This window comes from Lissotriton vulgaris, chromosome 4_1, assembly GCF_964263255.1.
Source record: "Lissotriton vulgaris chromosome 4_1, aLisVul1.2, whole genome shotgun sequence".
NCBI classification, from domain to species: Eukaryota; Metazoa; Chordata; class Amphibia; order Caudata; family Salamandridae; genus Lissotriton; species Lissotriton vulgaris.
Window position 1 is genome coordinate 1387046074 of NC_141691.1, and position 16938 is coordinate 1387063011.

At 44.7% G+C, this 16938-nt stretch overlaps 1 protein-coding gene across 2 annotated transcripts in view; it reads left to right on the forward strand.

The window, feature by feature from the left end:
* Positions 1-16938, forward strand: part of LOC147724022 (E3 ubiquitin-protein ligase TRIM39-like) — a 235871-nt gene that overhangs the window by 25601 nt on the left and 193332 nt on the right. For both annotated transcript variants that reach the window (XM_086965627.1, XM_086965628.1), the window contains 2 exons: positions 12638-12868; positions 13912-13934. In XM_086965627.1, coding sequence (XP_086821753.1) covers positions 12638-12868; positions 13912-13934 — 254 coding nt within the window. The remainder of the gene's footprint in view (positions 1-12637; positions 12869-13911; positions 13935-16938) is intronic.

Here is a 16938-nt window from a genome sequence, read left to right on the forward strand (position 1 = left end):
CACCAAATGTGAGAATGTTTCATTACCAACCCACCGTAAAACATATCTTCACCTACGATTGACAGGACTAAGGACCTAGTGTATTTAATAGTTTTATCCATTTTTGTTTCTTTGAGAAACTGCGTTGATACATGGGGGTCTGAGGCTCTAGTTCAATAGTGGGAATGAGTCACGGAGAAGTTAATGAATACCCCAAATTTGGGAGTTTGTCTTTGATTTCACACTTTCAGGGCCTCGCCACCCTGAAGTGATCATACCCGAGAAAATAATTACTGATGCTAAATATTTCACCATACTAGGATACCATTAAGCATGACTAATTCCTGTTACAAGTACAAATTAACTTTTTCTGAATTTCAAAATTGAATTCATACTTTTTTATGAATCCTGCCCAAGGAGTGAAAACTGCCTCAAATATACTTTACAGGTTTCCTGGATATTTGGAACTATTCTGAAAGTTCAGTTTGCAAACATAAAACAAGCATTTGCAATGCATTAGGTCTCGCATTATTAAAGTTTGAGCTATTGGCATTGCTAAATAATGCAACACCAATAGCTAAAACTTTAATAATGCGAGACCTTTTGCATTGCAAATGCTTTTTGTTTTGGTAACTATCATTTTGAATTGGGATCTGCTGAGTTAGGGTAGTTGTCTTTCTTTAGAAAGGTTTGTATTTTCTAGAATATTTGAATTCTTTCTGTACAAATGAGTTTTAAAATGCCAACATCATGAGATGATGATGCCAAACAATGTGCTGCATAATTTGCATTTTCTTATAAACCCTGCAGCATAAGCTTGGCATTTACTGCTGGATAATTCCAGCGGGTGTTGATATTTGTAGAAGCAGGGCTCCCTTGTGTGTTTGTAAAGCACACATTGGCCCCAAGCTGTCTCTCAGCGCTTGTTTTTGTATAGTGTAAATATCAGTTGTTGGTATTGCCCAATATATCCTCCTTAGAAGACTAGAAAGCTATGTTTGTCATGCTATAATTCGAATTAAAGTACTGAACCATCGTTCCATTTAAACTGATGTTTCTTTTTTTATAACTCGGTAGCACTTGTGTTCGACCTCGGGAGGATGAAAGACTAGCTGGACCCTCAGGGGTTCCAAATGGCGACAAAGCGTCCAGGGACATTTCCATAGTGGAATGCATTAGCTCACTGAGCCATCGGACCCTCTCAGCAGCCATTTGGCGCTCAGAAAGGGAATCTGTGCTCGCGGCGGCTGTGGCATTGGATTACGGTTTGATCACAGCCTCCGCGCGCAGGGGCTCTAGAGCGATGCTCGCTTTCTCTCTCTCTCTCTCTCACACAGATATTTACTTGAGATGTGGAAATTGCTGGACAGACAGAGCTGCTTCGAAAGCCTGCTGCACACCCAAGTGCCAGATCAACAAACCACACTCGGAAAAGCCATTGTTTTTGTCATCATCTGCGACGTCACCTTTCTAATGGCGATTGCATGAAGGGAGGCAGGCGATTACACGAATTAAGAGACTCCGAGAGCTGCTAACCCGCTCCGCGTGGGTGGATCAACGCACAGGCAGCGGCGGACGTCAGGACTTCAGAGGAAGCAGCGAGAGCATGAGGGGAGTCCAGGGGCCCACTGTAGGGATTTCACGACCTAAGATAGGGGAAAGTGCTGAGTTGCTGCAGGCAGAAGTGCTGGAAAGCAATGATCTATAAAGGGGGAAGGCTTAAAGTAGGGGAGATCATATGCATGAATCTTGAGCTGAAGGCAGAGGTGAGGGAAAGGCATACAGCGCATGAAGCCAGCAGTATATAAAAATAATGCTTCATGCAGTGAAGGCATAAGGTATGGGAAGGGATGCGTCTTGTGCGAAGGAGACAGAAGACGTGAGAAAGTCGTGCATTCATTGTCGGGGAGGGTAAAAGTACTGGAAACCCAACATTTTCATGCAGTGAAAGCAGAGAGAAGTAAAAGTACCCTCTATACTGACTGACGGCCAGCACACACCGCAGTCAGCACCCTGGTAATGACTAGGGGCTCTGGTGAATATCTAGGTGCCGGACAAATGTGTTTTTCTGCATGAATTCTTTCACAAATATGCAAGTTGGCATGTGCTGAAAGTGGCATGGAAGTGAATCTAGAAGGGTGCTTGCCTCCCTTTCAGGGTGTGCTGCAGTTTTTGACCCAAGGGAGTGCCTCTGCCAATCTGCTGTAGACCTGCTGGGTCGCACCTCTTCTATCGCACATAGCAAACCCCACATCTAAGGGGTGCAGTTCGTTCTGTGATGAGTTGTCTTCCGGATTCTTTATATTGGTTTCTGTGCTGCTCTGTAAGATACTTCTGTTCAGGGTCACACTGGTGAGATTATAATAGCACGAATATATAGACAGACACACACAAATTACAGTGACTATATATTATTTGCTTGCAGTTTACTTGGGATGTAAATAACAATTATTAAGATTACCTTACTTTATAGTCTCAGTTTATCGACCTACTAAGGATGTCTGCCTAAGTTGCACTGCCTGGATTCAAGCCTGTGTAATACACAATAGCCTTAATTCTATAACACATGCAACGCTTTCTAGTCTCCTTTGGTGTATAGGTAGTTAAGTAAAGAACCATATCGAATATCCTCTCTAATCAATTTATCATCCTTGGAATGTTAACAAACGGCACTGAAACCGATCGCTTTTGCGATCGCTATTGTAAAAAAAACAAAAAACGCCCGCGAATGGTGCGCACACGCGTGCCAATGCGAGTCATATGTCTTCAATTATCGCGCCCGTGTTTGGGCACGATAATTGAAGACATATGGGCTTTGGTGTGCGTAACAGACACCAATAGGCCAGGGGCGTAGCAATGCGCCCGCCTTTGGCCTATTGCGTGGTCTGTTAAAAAAAAAAACACGCGCGCAAAGCCCAATCGCAGAACCCAAAAATAAAAGCACACGCACAAGCGTGTGCGATTTCAGGGTCCGTTTTTAAAGCCCCTACAAAACGGGTCACCTGTGCAAGCACTGCTGCGCAGTGCATCACGAGGTGCGAGCCCTAAAAAGGTTTTAATTGCTATGTGTTAGAAAACCTTTGAATTTATAGCCTTTTCCTTTCACAGAACCTCTATATTGTCTGTAGGTTGAAGTCACAAAATGCACTCACTCTGCAGTCAATACAAGTAAAGTAAAGAAAACATTTCAGTGACTAACCAATCAGGAATAGTTTGCCTGGGACATTGACAGACCTTTTATTATTAGTTACAGTTTCCAGCAATAAATATTAAATGCAGTGTCACAGTAGTCCCCATATAGAAGTCCAGGTCGAAATTACATACCGGAAAAAGTGTATATTTCCTCCGTCAGCAAACATGTGTGAACCAATCCCATCTTTTTTGCTTCTGTGATGTCCTACGTGATGCCATTTGTGAAGTCATGTGTGATACCATCAGTAATAGTAATGATGTCATCATTAGTATCGTGGATAATATCACATGGGAGGTTTCGGAGCGGTTATGGTTGTGTAGCTAGTCTTACATGTTGTTGGAATGGTAATGTCTCTGCGTGATGTACAGTCATGTCTCCTGCTCTACATGAATGTACTGCATACCTATGAAACTGTTTTTTATTTGCATTTTTTCATCATGCGACACACTAATCCAGTATGTTTGCAGTGTCCTAGGCCCAGTTTTATGACAATGATAGGCTCTAGACATAGTCCTGAACTGGCAGGGGTGCACCTAGTGCACCCCCATATTAATAGAAGACTGCTCTCCCTGTTGCCGGGGCACTAGGACCCTGCACCCGCATGCTGGGAGGGACAGTAACCAGACACCACTTCCGATCAGGGAGTGAGGAGGGTATTCCATGACAAGAAGGCAAGGGCACGGATGTGCATGCAGGGAGCAGAAACAAAAGGACGAATAAAGCAACCTATGTAACTGACCTGTCTCTGCGTGAGTTTGTGTAGCAGGAACACAACAACTGGCGACAGGAACACAACACAGAGTACAAAACTTACTGGATGTTGCTTTCTCCGGCCAAAATAAATGTATTGATGAATCACCTTGATGGGAGGTCGGAGCGCCAGACGATATGGCGAGGAAAGAGGAGACATGCTTCCCTTAGACGTGCCAGAACCATTTCTGCTGCATTGGACTGTCCATGACTGCTCTGACTGCAGCTACCTTCAGATTGATGGCAGGGAGCCCAGGATGAAGCTTGCAGTATCTGTTGTTAGGGAAAGGAGCCCTTTGAAGGGGCACATGCTCTTGTTCTTCATACTCTCTGTGAGGTGGGGTTGTAAATAACTGGGTGCAAACTGCTCTCACCTTTTTGTACCTCTGAGGTTGGCCCTCCAACAAAAGAGTATTCTTGCAGACAGATGTCAGGCCTAGAAGGTGGACTGGACAGGGCACGATAGGGGGACCAAACCAAAACAGTTCCAAGGAAGCAGACTTGGAATGTACATTCTGGGCCCAATTCACAAAGGTAAACTTAGACTTCAGGTGAATTGGGCCCTTATACTTCAGGTCTAAACTTAGAATTCAGGTCTAAGTTTACCTTTGTGAATTGGGCCCTCTCTGTTTACAAGCCCAATATAAATGTGACAGCTCAAATCCCATCGTACGTGCCAAGGGTTGGTTTCGCACTGACCGCCAACTCCCCATAGTCATGGGCATTGCCTGGAGTCCAGTCTGAAGGAGGAATCACTTGACTGTGCTGGATGCTTAGATACCCTGCCTGTGAGCAAATGAAGCAACAGCTCTTCATGAGGAGAGGATCAAGCAAGACACTGCTGTAAATGACGCTGGCGTGGGGTCCCTCCGACAGAGAATTGATGTTGTTGCCTGAAGGCACTGGGTGTGGAATATAAGACTGGCATTGAGTGCACCCAAAAGTAATCATCTGCAGGGATGTAGCTATTGCTTTCAACAAGAAGCGCCAAATAATCACAGGAGTTTCGAAGTGACCCACGTCATGAGTCAAGTACCGACTGGAATGTAGGAGTGAGCTGCAGATCTGCAGTTCGGCACGCTGAAGAGGACCTCCGACATAAGCCTCCACCCCTGTAGCAACCCATCGAGGTTGGCATGCACCCCTGAGAAGACCACTGTATGTCACCTTCTTTCTTCCAATGAGATCCTGCTGCAGCAGGGGTCCAAACACGGCCCAGCACTGCTGCTACAAACTGGGTGAGTGACTGACTGGGCTCTGACCTGGGAGACTGGGTGCAAAGAGTAGATGGAGGTTTGGGGGTATAAAGGACTGCCTCCAATCTACCAAGAACTTTGACCTGAGGTAGGGAGCCCACAGACAAGTAGACCCACAAGTGGCAAGTGGAAAACTAGTCGACAGAAGCCCCTAGAGCACAAAGACTCACACCCATGAACGGGTTTTTATGCGTTATTGATTGTGCAGCGGAATTCTATGTTTTCTGTGTAATAAAACACTTTTCTTTTTCCACATAGAGGAGCACTAGTCTGGACATCTTTCTTATTGCATTGCTGGGGGCATGGTATTGATTCTTGAACCTAAATTACCCCACACAAACCTCCCTAATAAGCCTGTGACAGCTTGCCCTCACTACCGCTAGGACTCAAGTGCAGAGAGGGTTGTCCTTGGCCCTGTTTCAGACCCGGCATACCTAGCTGCCTATAAGCAAAGGCTATGGCTTTCATCCTTTCTTTGTGTCCCAGAGCATGCCTCTGAGCTTATTTGGTAAGGCCTTTGGATGTCATCAACACTAGATTCTCGGCCCTTAAAGTTTTCGAGTTTCTTTCTCATACACAATGACCTTGAAGTATTTTTTTGCACCACGAGGGAAAAAAAGTTTTCAGTTTTTAATGTGCTTATTTTAATTTAATGGTTACAGTGAACAGGAGAGTCCTAACAACACGACTTCCCCTGCACCTCTCCCCCTGCCTGTTCCACCTCTCCCATCTCCCCTCCTCTGCAAGTGGATCCTGCACAAGCTATTCATAACAGAGCATAGCTGCCATGGTTTCAGATTGCTGTGTGTGACATTTTCATAATTTCATTGCAATTATGGTTTAAATCTTTTATTGAACTTTCAAAACAAGAAAAACATACAGACCAGATTTCCCCATCAAATGAAACAATGCCAAGCTCGTCCTGTGCGACCTAAATGAAGGTGTGCGGCAGTGAGAGTAATGACAACGCCAGACTTGTAGGGTCTCTGCAAAGGGGAAATATTGTCCGTCCCCCCCCCCTCCCTCCTTGTCCACAAAGCAAAAGAAAAGGGAAAAGAGAATCCCCACGCCGCTAAGGGAAGGCAGTAAGCCGAACATCAGCCCTCCGCCTTGCGCCTGCGCGTTGGGGCCTTCCGCTCCTCGATCGGAGTGTCTGCTAGGCGCAGTAAGCGCAGGTAGCGAGGGCAGCTCAATTCCCTAAACTCCCCCGTGAGCAGAGTCAAAAATGGTCGCCAAAGTTCTGCAAACTCCTCTCCCTTACCCGCCTTCGCCAAGGACAACTTCTCCATCCCCAGAACCATCCAAAGTCTATGGAGCCAACCAGTATGCGGGGGAGGTTGTGTGGTCCTCCAATGTTCCAGGATGTCCTGTACGGCTGCCCCTAGTGCAATCGCTATAAGCCTCACCCTCCTAGACTTCAGGAGGTACATCAGAGCATTAGGGAGCCCTAACAGAATGTAGGCGGGGAATCTAGGGAGCTGAGTATCCAGATGGGAGTCTATATCATCTAAAATCAAAACCCAGTAGGGTTGCAAACGGTCACAGCTCCAAAGTAAGTGCTCCAAGGTGCCAAGCCCCCCACACCCCCTCCAGCAGCGGTCACTAATGCGGGGATCCCATTGATGTAGGCGTTCAGGTGTATGGTACCAATAGGTGGCCACTTTGGTCAGGGTTTCGGTAAGGCCTGTGTGGTAAGCCGAGTGTCTGGCCCTATGGTAGATGCCGCCCCATTCTTTGTGCGTGAGTGATCTTCCCAAGTCCCGCTCCCACCTGGTCCTTCCCGTATTATGTGTGTAGATGTTTGTGAGGAAGAGCTGTTGGTACAGGTCGGAGATCAGCTTCTTATCAGAGGTGCGAGTAACCAGCCACTTTTCATACGGGTGAGGGAACGTTCATACGGGGTGAGGGAACGTTTTTCATTGTAATTATGAGTGATATTTCAACAACTATGAGTGACAATTTCTCGTGAGCAAAATCACCCAGTGAACATGAGGGAAACTACATATAAATATCAGTAATTACACTCATTTGAGTAACGAGAACCTCTAAAAAGATCTTAAAACTACTTCAAAGTACCAGAAATGGAAGGGCACTAACAGACTGTGTGCCTGCAGTTTCAGTAGCAAAAGGCAGACAGGCACTGATGCTGCTCCGAAGATGTCATTGATTTGATCATTCATGAGCGGACAATAGCCTAAAAAGCAAAGCTCCTAGCATAGCAAGTGCAACTAAGATTATACCCTAAATCGGGATTCTCTGAGACTATTCCAACTGAAAGAGAAACTAACTTTGTTTTTCATTTCTGTTCGAGAACTCACTGACTAGAGACAATGCTGAACATTTAACACAGCAGACACGATCGTAAATGCATATATCTGCTAAGGCGACACTTTTCATACTGGGAGCCAGGGGGCCAGTCACACTCCGAAGGTAGAGGGGGTGAAGTTATGCCCCTGCCAAACCCCAAATAGTCTCTGGATATTAGTGCACATTGTTATTACAGCCTTTCTTTCACCTGTTGTGTTATACTAGTTAAAAATAATGACATGCATATTTATAGTGCTGCAAGAGGCCGGGACTTTGTAGCAGCTCAAATACATGTCACAGACCTCCAATGCATCAACCAGGGTTCAATTCTGTGTCAATGATGTTACAAACACAGCTGCAGTGATTACATTAACCAGAAGTCTCAGCACTGCACCTTGGTCCACACATGAGCGCCACCTGCTGTCCCAATCTGCGGCCCACCCATACCCCTCACTGTCCGTTATCTCCCTCTTATAATGCTCTGGTGGTGCTAACACACATAGGACACTGTCACATATAGCACTGGTAGCTTGCGTTTGCCCAGCACCTGTGCACCAACCATTTAACGTACCTGTAAACCCTTCGATTTGTTGTTTACAGCAGTCAGACTCCCTTGTCCTGCCACACTGCCTTGAATGTGACTGGCCCCATGACCTCCTGAATACCAGGCTGCACATGTGGGTCGGGGGTGCTGTGGACTAAAACGTGCCACTCTGGCAGGCGGCGACTGTATTGGCATGGAAAATCAAAGCTGCCTGTTAGTTTCCCGTCTCCGTCTGTCTCTGACCAATAAGGGCACCGAGTCCTTTCCGGAAAAACAACAGACAGGCCTCCACGAGGGGCTGCGGACACGCACTGTCTTCTGGATCGCATGAATTTGTCTGACAACAGAACACTGTGACACCTCACGTGGAAGGTTCCTTATCTGTGGGGGATCTGAATTTACAAACCGAGCACCGGAGCAGAGAGTTAATTTATTCATCTCTGCTCTGCAGCGCTGGCTGCTGCAGGCCGTGAGCCAACACGAACCTTGGAAATTCAGGGATTTGCCGCCCGGCCCCCCTGCTGATAGTTGTCCACAGGAGAGGGCTGTCTTGACTCCTGTGAATCCCAGGGGAGAGGGAGGGCGGGATAGGGTTTGCAGTGACAGAGAGTAACTGCTGGCTGCAGGAACAGCGAGTACGCCACAGACAGCAGCCTGCCTCAACTCTGCTGGGAGACCCACACTGGCTGCAGGAAGAGCGAGTAGGCCATGGAAAGCGCGCTGCCACACTTAACAGTTTACCTGCATATGCGTGACAATGCATTTCAGTGCGGTAATGCGGAGTACCACACTGAAATGCGCTAGTGTCACGCCTGATGCGTGACACTTGACAGGACTGTGACAGAGGACCATAGTATCTTGTAAGTTCGAGGCATGACGGTGATATTTATTCTTTTAATCGGGGAGAAGACAAAGAACCCTCATTTAAACTTCTTGAGCATGGGAGATGTTGAGCCAGCTCGGATATATTGAAGTAAAGCAGCTCAAAGTTGGAAAATCACTTTGGACTGTTGTAAATCCTAAGAGATTTTTCCTCTTTGCTAGTGAGTCCCATATGTTTCCATGGTCGTCGTTATGGGTATTCTAGGCTTATTTAAATAGGCAATGGTGATTTGTTTACACACCAGAAGGAAATGAGAAACAGTCATTATGTAACAATGCAAAGAAAATGACTAGATATAGTGCTCACAGTAGCACATGCTCTTAATTAAAAAAACTGTTCAATGCAGTATGATTGGCGACATTTTCAACACATGTGCATTGTCATCCTGTATAGTACCAGAATGATCGTGGGCGAAATATCATCCTACAAAAATACTGTAACCTGAATACTGAACCTTAATGATCTATCTGTCTATGTGTTTATCTGTGTGTCTATTTGTGTCTATCTGTCTGTCTGTCTGTCTGTCTATCTATCTATCTATCTATCTATCTATCTATCTATCTATCTATCTATCTATCTATCTATCTATCTATCTATCTATCTATCTATCTATCTATCTATTTGTCTATCTATAATTTCTAATTTCTAATTTAAAATACTTGTAAAGCGCAGCATACACCTTGCGGTTTCTTGGCGCTGGGGGGATCGGCAACTGAGGTGAAAACAAGAAGACCAGGGAGAGAAGAAAGGGATATTTGAAGGGGATTAAGTGGGGAAGGCTTGGCTGAAAAGGAACGTTTTCAGATCTCTGCGAAAGGGGAGATACTGAGTGGCAGAACGGAGGTGGTCAGGAAGTGAGTTCCAGAAGGTTGGAGCTAGGGTGGAGAAATTAGCCCCGCCCCACTTTTTGCGAGTGAAGCGAGGGATCTGGAGGAGAGACCTGGAGGAAGATCGAAGTTCTCTTGTGGGTACATAGGACTTGATTAGTGAGGAGATGAAGGCAGGGGCGGAGCCCTGGCGGACCTGGAAGACCATGCACCCGATCTTGAATAGGGCCCGTTCCTTTATGGGGAGCCAGTGAAGCTCTGTAAGAAGGGGGGTGGCGTGGTGATAACGAGGGAGGCCGTACACAAGCCGGGCTGCTTGATTCTGGACGGTCTGGAGTCTACGCAAACTGTAAGCGGGGATACCGTGGTAAAGAGCGTTTGCGTAGTCCAATTTTGATATCACGAGTGCGGCCATAATGATCTTAAGTGCCTGGGGGAAAAGAAGCGGGAGACAGTGCGGATAGTGCGGAGAGAAAGGAAACAGGAGGACACCACAGAGCTGATTTGTGAGTGGAGAGTGAGTTGGCTGTTTATTTTGACACCAAGTGTTTTGACCGTGGTGGAGGGGGTCGGTGCAGAGCCAAGAGAAGGGGGCCAGAAGAGAGAGTTCCAGGGACTGGATGAACCACCGGTGAGAACCAGCTCGGTTTTATCCGGGTTCAGCTTAAGGTGGTTGTGGTTCATCCAGTCACTGATGAATGTCATGGTTGACTGGAAATTGGAGACCGAGAGAGGAGAAGGGGACAGATCAAAGATGAGCTGGAGGTCATCCGCGTAGTTATAGACGGTGACCTCCAGCTGCTGTAGTGCAAAGATGAGAGGAAAGATATAAAGGTTGAAAAGTAAGGGGGAGAGCGAGGATCCTGGGGAACACCGCAAGTGACAGGGAGGGGAGTGGCCGTGAAGTCGCCTAACCGGACCGCCTGAGTGCGTTCCCTCAGAAAGGAGGAGAGCCAGATCAGAGCTGATCCCCCGATACCGGCCGCCTTGACACGGGTGAGTAGGATGGTGTGGTCCACCGTGTCAAAGGCGGCGGAAAGATCAAGGAGGACCAGTGCCTGGTGTTTATTTTCGTCCATACCCTTTCTGAGTTTGTCCAAGACTGAGACCACGACTGACTCGGTCGAATGCCTGGGACGAAACCCGGCTTGGCGGGAAGCCAGTCCCCCGTTTGCCTCAACATGGGCGCTGAGCACCGCGGTAACATGGCGTTCCATCACCTTGCCCAGGAAGGGTAGCAGGGAGATGGGGCGATAGTTAGCCGAGATAGAAGAGTCAGCGCCAGCTTTCTTCAGGATGGGCACTATGGTAGCTGCTTTAAGCGAATAGGGCACTACGCCCTGTGCCAGGGAACTGTTGAGGAAGGCAATGGGGGGGTCAGGGCAGCTGGAGTATATTTGCTGCAGGACTCGTGCTGGGCAGACGTCCGCGGGAGATCCCGACTTCACTTTAGGGAGTATCTCCAGAAAAGAGTCCTGCGTGAGGGGGGGGATAGAGGTAAGAAGGTGGGGGAGGGGAGGGGGGGCGGGATCGACGAAGGCAGAGGAGGGTGGAGGGATATTAAGCTTGATGGTTGCTATTTTATCTAAGAAATAGGTATTGAGCTGGTCGCAGAGAAGTTGGGAGGGAGGAATAATGGGCGAGGTTCGGTCTGAGAATGCCAGGTCATTCACTATCCCGAAGATTACCCTGGGTTTGTTTTCGGCTGAAGTAATTTCTATCTATCTGTCTATCTGTCTGTATGTCTGTCAGTCTGTCTGTCTGTCTACCTTACTACCTAACTACCTACCTACCTTTCTATCCACCTTGAAGGTACATGGTTGTGGAGTTAAAAGTATTACATCTATATTGCATCCGCCAGTTCCTTCCCTGGTATCTAATTGCAAAAGTTGCTTCACCTAATATAAAAGCTAGATTAGTCTGGCTTAAACATCTGCACCCAAAACTGCCCTCATTTTCTTTCTGAACTGAATAATCTCACTTTACATGTCCCTCAGTGTCTCTAGTCCGACCTCATTTTAGATCTGCCACATATGGCCACATCCTGCACAAATCTAAATCTAGAGGGACTACATGTGCCATAAATATTGACAAATGTATAAAACATGTTTCAATAATTTTGTATTAAGAGAGCACCGTTGTATTAAATTTCAAAAGCAAGTTTATTAAACTAAAATTACTAAAGATATTTTTATTTGAAATATTAATGTAAATTAAGGGTATATATTTATTTTAAATGTAGAACGAAATAAAAAATTCTTCGGCACTATTAACCTAATTTTAATTTAAACATTTTGAATATAATGAAGTAAATTAAAATGATAGATCTGAAGCTTAAATTAAAAAAAATCCCACCAAAAGAAAAACATATATTTTTATTTATGTATTGTCAAAATGTATGTACAGAATTAACTAAGGGTATTTTAATTATATTTTAATATATATTATCAGCACATTAATTTTTAAACTGAAAAACGTTTTTTAAAATATTTTAAAATCTAGAAACAGAGGATTTCACAACCAAAGTGCGCACAAGGTTGAGGACTAATCGAGTAACGATTTTTTCAACTGCTTTATTTTTAGTAGTACAGATATGCTCTTTTTTCAGACACTAAAGAATTCTGCAGTTAGAGGTATTATGGTTCTGCTGGGGAGAGGAGCCAATGTAGAGAAAAAGAATTGGCTTGATGTGGGGTGACTATTTAGTCTGTACCTCTGTTGCAACCTGAAACTGACAGACATTGTACCTTGCTGTGTTGTATTGGGAGCTCATAGCTTTTTGTGCTGCTCATACGATCACCAGTTTGCAAGCGGCCACCATGTTCCTTCTGAACTCGGCTCTTATTTTTAATATATGTGTGCATTACCTCTTCATTCCCTTCTGTTTATCTCCCTTAGACTCAATTCAGGCACCAGAGACTGAGAATTGAGTTGGAGTTTGAGGGTCTGCAGCGGTTTCTGAAGGAGGAAGAGCAATTCCATCTGTCCAGATTGCAAATGGAACAAGAGAAGACTCTGAAGGCAATTCAGTGTAATGTCGCCAAGCTGGAAGAACGTAGCTCCCGCCTCAGAAAACTCATCCAAGAGATTGAGGAGAACTATCAACAGCTTGGTGGGGACCTTCTTCAGGTGAGGTAACTGGAGAAGCAACCGCCTTCCTTCCTAAAACTGATTAGGTACTGGTATGGGCATAAATTAGTGGTAGTCAGGGGTAATAACTGCTATCCCTGGCATCCCCATTGCTATATTTGCTGTCTCAGGGTTCTAGAAGATAGCAGCAGAAATATATAGAAATTATTGCTGTAATAGGTTTGTTTACTTTCTTTTTTTTAAACTTTTTGCCATTTCCCTAATCCAGAGCAGTAAAAAACATAAGGTGTCGGGGAGGCTGGGGGTGGAGGGGTGGGGCAGGGAATTTTCTGGGTGGCTGCAAGCTATGATGCTATAGGTCTTTTGCTACCCTTGAGGTTTTGGTGAATCAATTCCCAGTGATACTGCAGATGTATCAGAACTTCCTGGTTCGGAAGCCCTACTTAGGGCTATACCCATAGTGGTGCAACTGATTAAAGTCTACAGGGTCCCTCCAAGGCTCAGATCCCCTCTATACCCTGACGTATCCCGACTGAGATAGAAGAGAAGCAAACAGAAAGTGTTTGATACTGACTGAGCATATATCACTTCAAGCATATTTGTGAGCTAAGCTCCTTTCACTTTTCCATGTTTAGTATTGAAGATTACCAGTAAGTTAGGTCATTCTTTTAGTCAGGTTTAGAACTCTATCTCTGATTAGAAAACTGTTTTCTAACAGGCAGATTTTATTTAAACTAGGGATAGTGAAGTGTGGGTTGTGTCTCATCTTATGGCTGTATTTAATTCCCCTTAAAAGACATTACGTGGTTTGGGTTCACTCAAAATGCTGCATTTTCATATTGTACCTCTGTCTGATTAACAATGTGGTTTCAATGACTATCCGCTGTTCTACCGAAACTCTTTATGTATCTTGGTATTTTAGCCTTCATCTCCTCCCTCTCCAGAAATAACCAGATTTTGCTTGCATGTATTTAGAATCCCCCCTTTCATTATCAAGCACTACAAATGTTGCTCTTGCGTTACAGTCAATAATGATCGCTATTCCAGTAAAACACGTAACTCCCTTTTGTCCTTTTTTCTAGGCATCTAGAATGCTCCTGAACAGGTAAAACCCTTTTTTTTTCTTTCGTACAATGAGCAGATTGTCTAAGATCTGAACTTGTAGCCCTTAAAATGATCAAGTATCAATATTTCAGAGTTATTCTCAGGTCTATGTCACTATGTTTATTTAGGTACAGAAAGTCTATATGAAATACACTAAACTGGTAATTGCTCCACTGTTAACGTTTGGCCAACTAGTCATGAATCCCACATCTTAAAATCGTGAATTTTGTGCCTGAGACGTACACATCATAAAATCTGAAATTTTGTGCCTGAGACGTGCACATCTGAAAATCTGAAATTTTGTGCCTGAGATGAGCACATCTGAAAATCGTGAATTTTGCACCTGAGAAGTGTGCATCTTAAAATCATGAATTTTGTGCCTGAGAAGTGCGCATCTTAAAATCATGAATTTTATGCCTGAAACGTTGGAGCAAAGTTGGTGTAGGGTTCAATCTTCCAGCAGGGCTGCAACTCCATACAGGGTCCAATTTACAAATTCACGCACACATAGAAATGGAGCTGCGCAAGTTATGTCGCTGTGATAAAGAGAAGGAAAACACACATGTTTTTAATACTGCCCTCACCCACAGAAATCTGTGGAATGCTTCATCATAGGGCTGCTAACACACCTCTGCCGCAAGCTAACGCTGGAGGTGGAACAATAGGGAGGGGGAGACATAACAAACAAAGAAAGAAACAGTGTGGGATCAAGTGAAAAGTGCAGAAAACCAATTAATATTGACCTAGGGATTTACAAGCAAAACCTTTAATGACGGACTCCCTGGTCAGATTAAGAGGTCATTTAAGGACCAGTGGATGGTGGTATGCTGGGCTTTAATGAACCACCTACCCCTCCAATCTGCAAACTGTTGACATGTTTCAGCTGTCTTATGCGATATCCCCGGCTTTCATCAGGACTAAGAAAAATAGATCCCTTCGACACTCTCCCTACCTCCTTACTTGTGGAGTAGAGCGTGGTCACAATCTGAGTAAATGCTCAGGCCTAGTGGTAGAGTAACTTACTCCCAGTCAGTATCCTGCAAGTAATGAGAAAGCTACATACATCAACATACTAAGTTAAGTGCCCTCAGTGATAGATATAATTAAAAAACGTACAATCTGAGACGTCTCCATAGCGTACTGGGATGCAAGCACACCATACAAGAGGACGCAATTGTGTTATCTCTGGACGCCCGTATGGCCTTCGACACAGTCGAGTGGCCTTTTCTACTTACCGTCCTCATGAAGATGGGGTTTGGGCCCAAATTCTGCGCTTGGTTTAGTTTGCTCCACACAGCTCCCCTCACACACGTTGTAGCTAACAGACATATATCCAGAGAGTTCCCACTCCATCGAGGCACCAGGCAGGGCTGCCCATTGTCTCCGCTTTTCTTTGTCCTCATATTGGAGCCCCTGGCGGCCTGGGTGCAACAAGACCCTGTCATTCGCGGGCTCTGCTGGAAGGAGAGCTGCGAGGACCGAATATCCTCATATGCTGATGATGTTCTCCTCTATTTGGCCTGTTCCAAACGTTCTCTCACGTGTATATTGGACATTAGTGACTCATACGTAGGCTGTGGGGTTTTAGGTTTAAACCTATAATAACTGATAAAACCCCACTGAAAGATAAATAGCCCTCACCGGTGGCAACATATAAACACTGAAAAAACACCTGCACGACCAAAAACTAAATGCCATTCAAAGAAAGGAAAAAGATAGTGAAAGAGACATTTCTTTCTTCCTGATGTCAATACAATGTAACTTTCTTATGGAAGCTAGCAGTAAGGAAGACTGGCTAACATTATTCTGCTTGAGTTTTGTTCTTTAGGGATGCCACTAAAATGTTGTTTCTTTTTCCTTTTACTTTTTTCAGTTTTGTGGCCTTTGGTCTAAAGATGCAAGGTTTAGTTTCATGTTGTAGGTCTAGTTTAATTATTGTATAAACTGTATAGAATCAGAAAATATCAAACTCATATTTGATATTTTGGCTGCATTTTATTCTTTCACTGATAGGTAAAATGGCTGGTTTCATAAAAATCTTTCCTAATATGTGTCATCACATTTACCCACAGAGAATGGGTAAAAACCCCTTAATACATCAGACCATAGTTTCTAGTGAGTCAGTATTGATAGTAGGTGAATTGCCAACACCTCAGGCTTTAAACATTCAATGCAAGGTATAGTGACAAGTATATATATCACCAAGCATCTGGGGTGGTGGTGAAAATATGACACCAGACTTTTGGAAAGCATTGAACTCAGTGTCACTTGTAATGCTCTGCAAAAAAGGTTCCTTCCAAGTTCAACAAAGATTGGAGTGATATTGTTTGTATTTGCAGTGATTCAGCTACGTATATAAAAAAAGTTGTGTGATGACCTGTCAAAATTGATACCCGAGCTGAAGTGATTTCCTGTAGGAGATCCTTGCCACTTGTTAGATGGTATGCTGAAAGCATATTTACCATCTTCAGAGTTAATTTTTTTTGAAAATGTGTTTATTAGCATAGTGATCAGAGCAAAAACATAAAAGGTACAAACGTAGCAGTAAAGCAGGGTGTAACATGTTTCCGCTTGCCCAGCAATTGCAGGTACATAGTATATTTTGATTTTGATTTTCTTTTTCTGACTCAACATAACAACCCATCTCGTTAGAAAAAACCCCCACCCACCACCCTCAGGAATCCCTCCTGACACTCCTTTTGCATGCGCATGAACAAAGGATGTATATCTGGCACACCCATGGTACGGCGTAGTACATTAAAGTCTATCCACACAGTCAGGCCGGGGTGGAGTCTATGATAGTACGGGATTTCTCGTACCATCTCCTAGTGCACCACAGTTCGTGACGGTACATGGAATCTCAAGTATGACTGAACGTATGTATTACATGTGCAGTGAATCATTAGAGTCCCCATCGTCCCCTGTTTCAAACATTCCCACAATGGCAAACCAATCCAGCAAAATCGGTGTCTTCCTGAGGCCTCTGCGTTCCTCCCGTTGTAGAG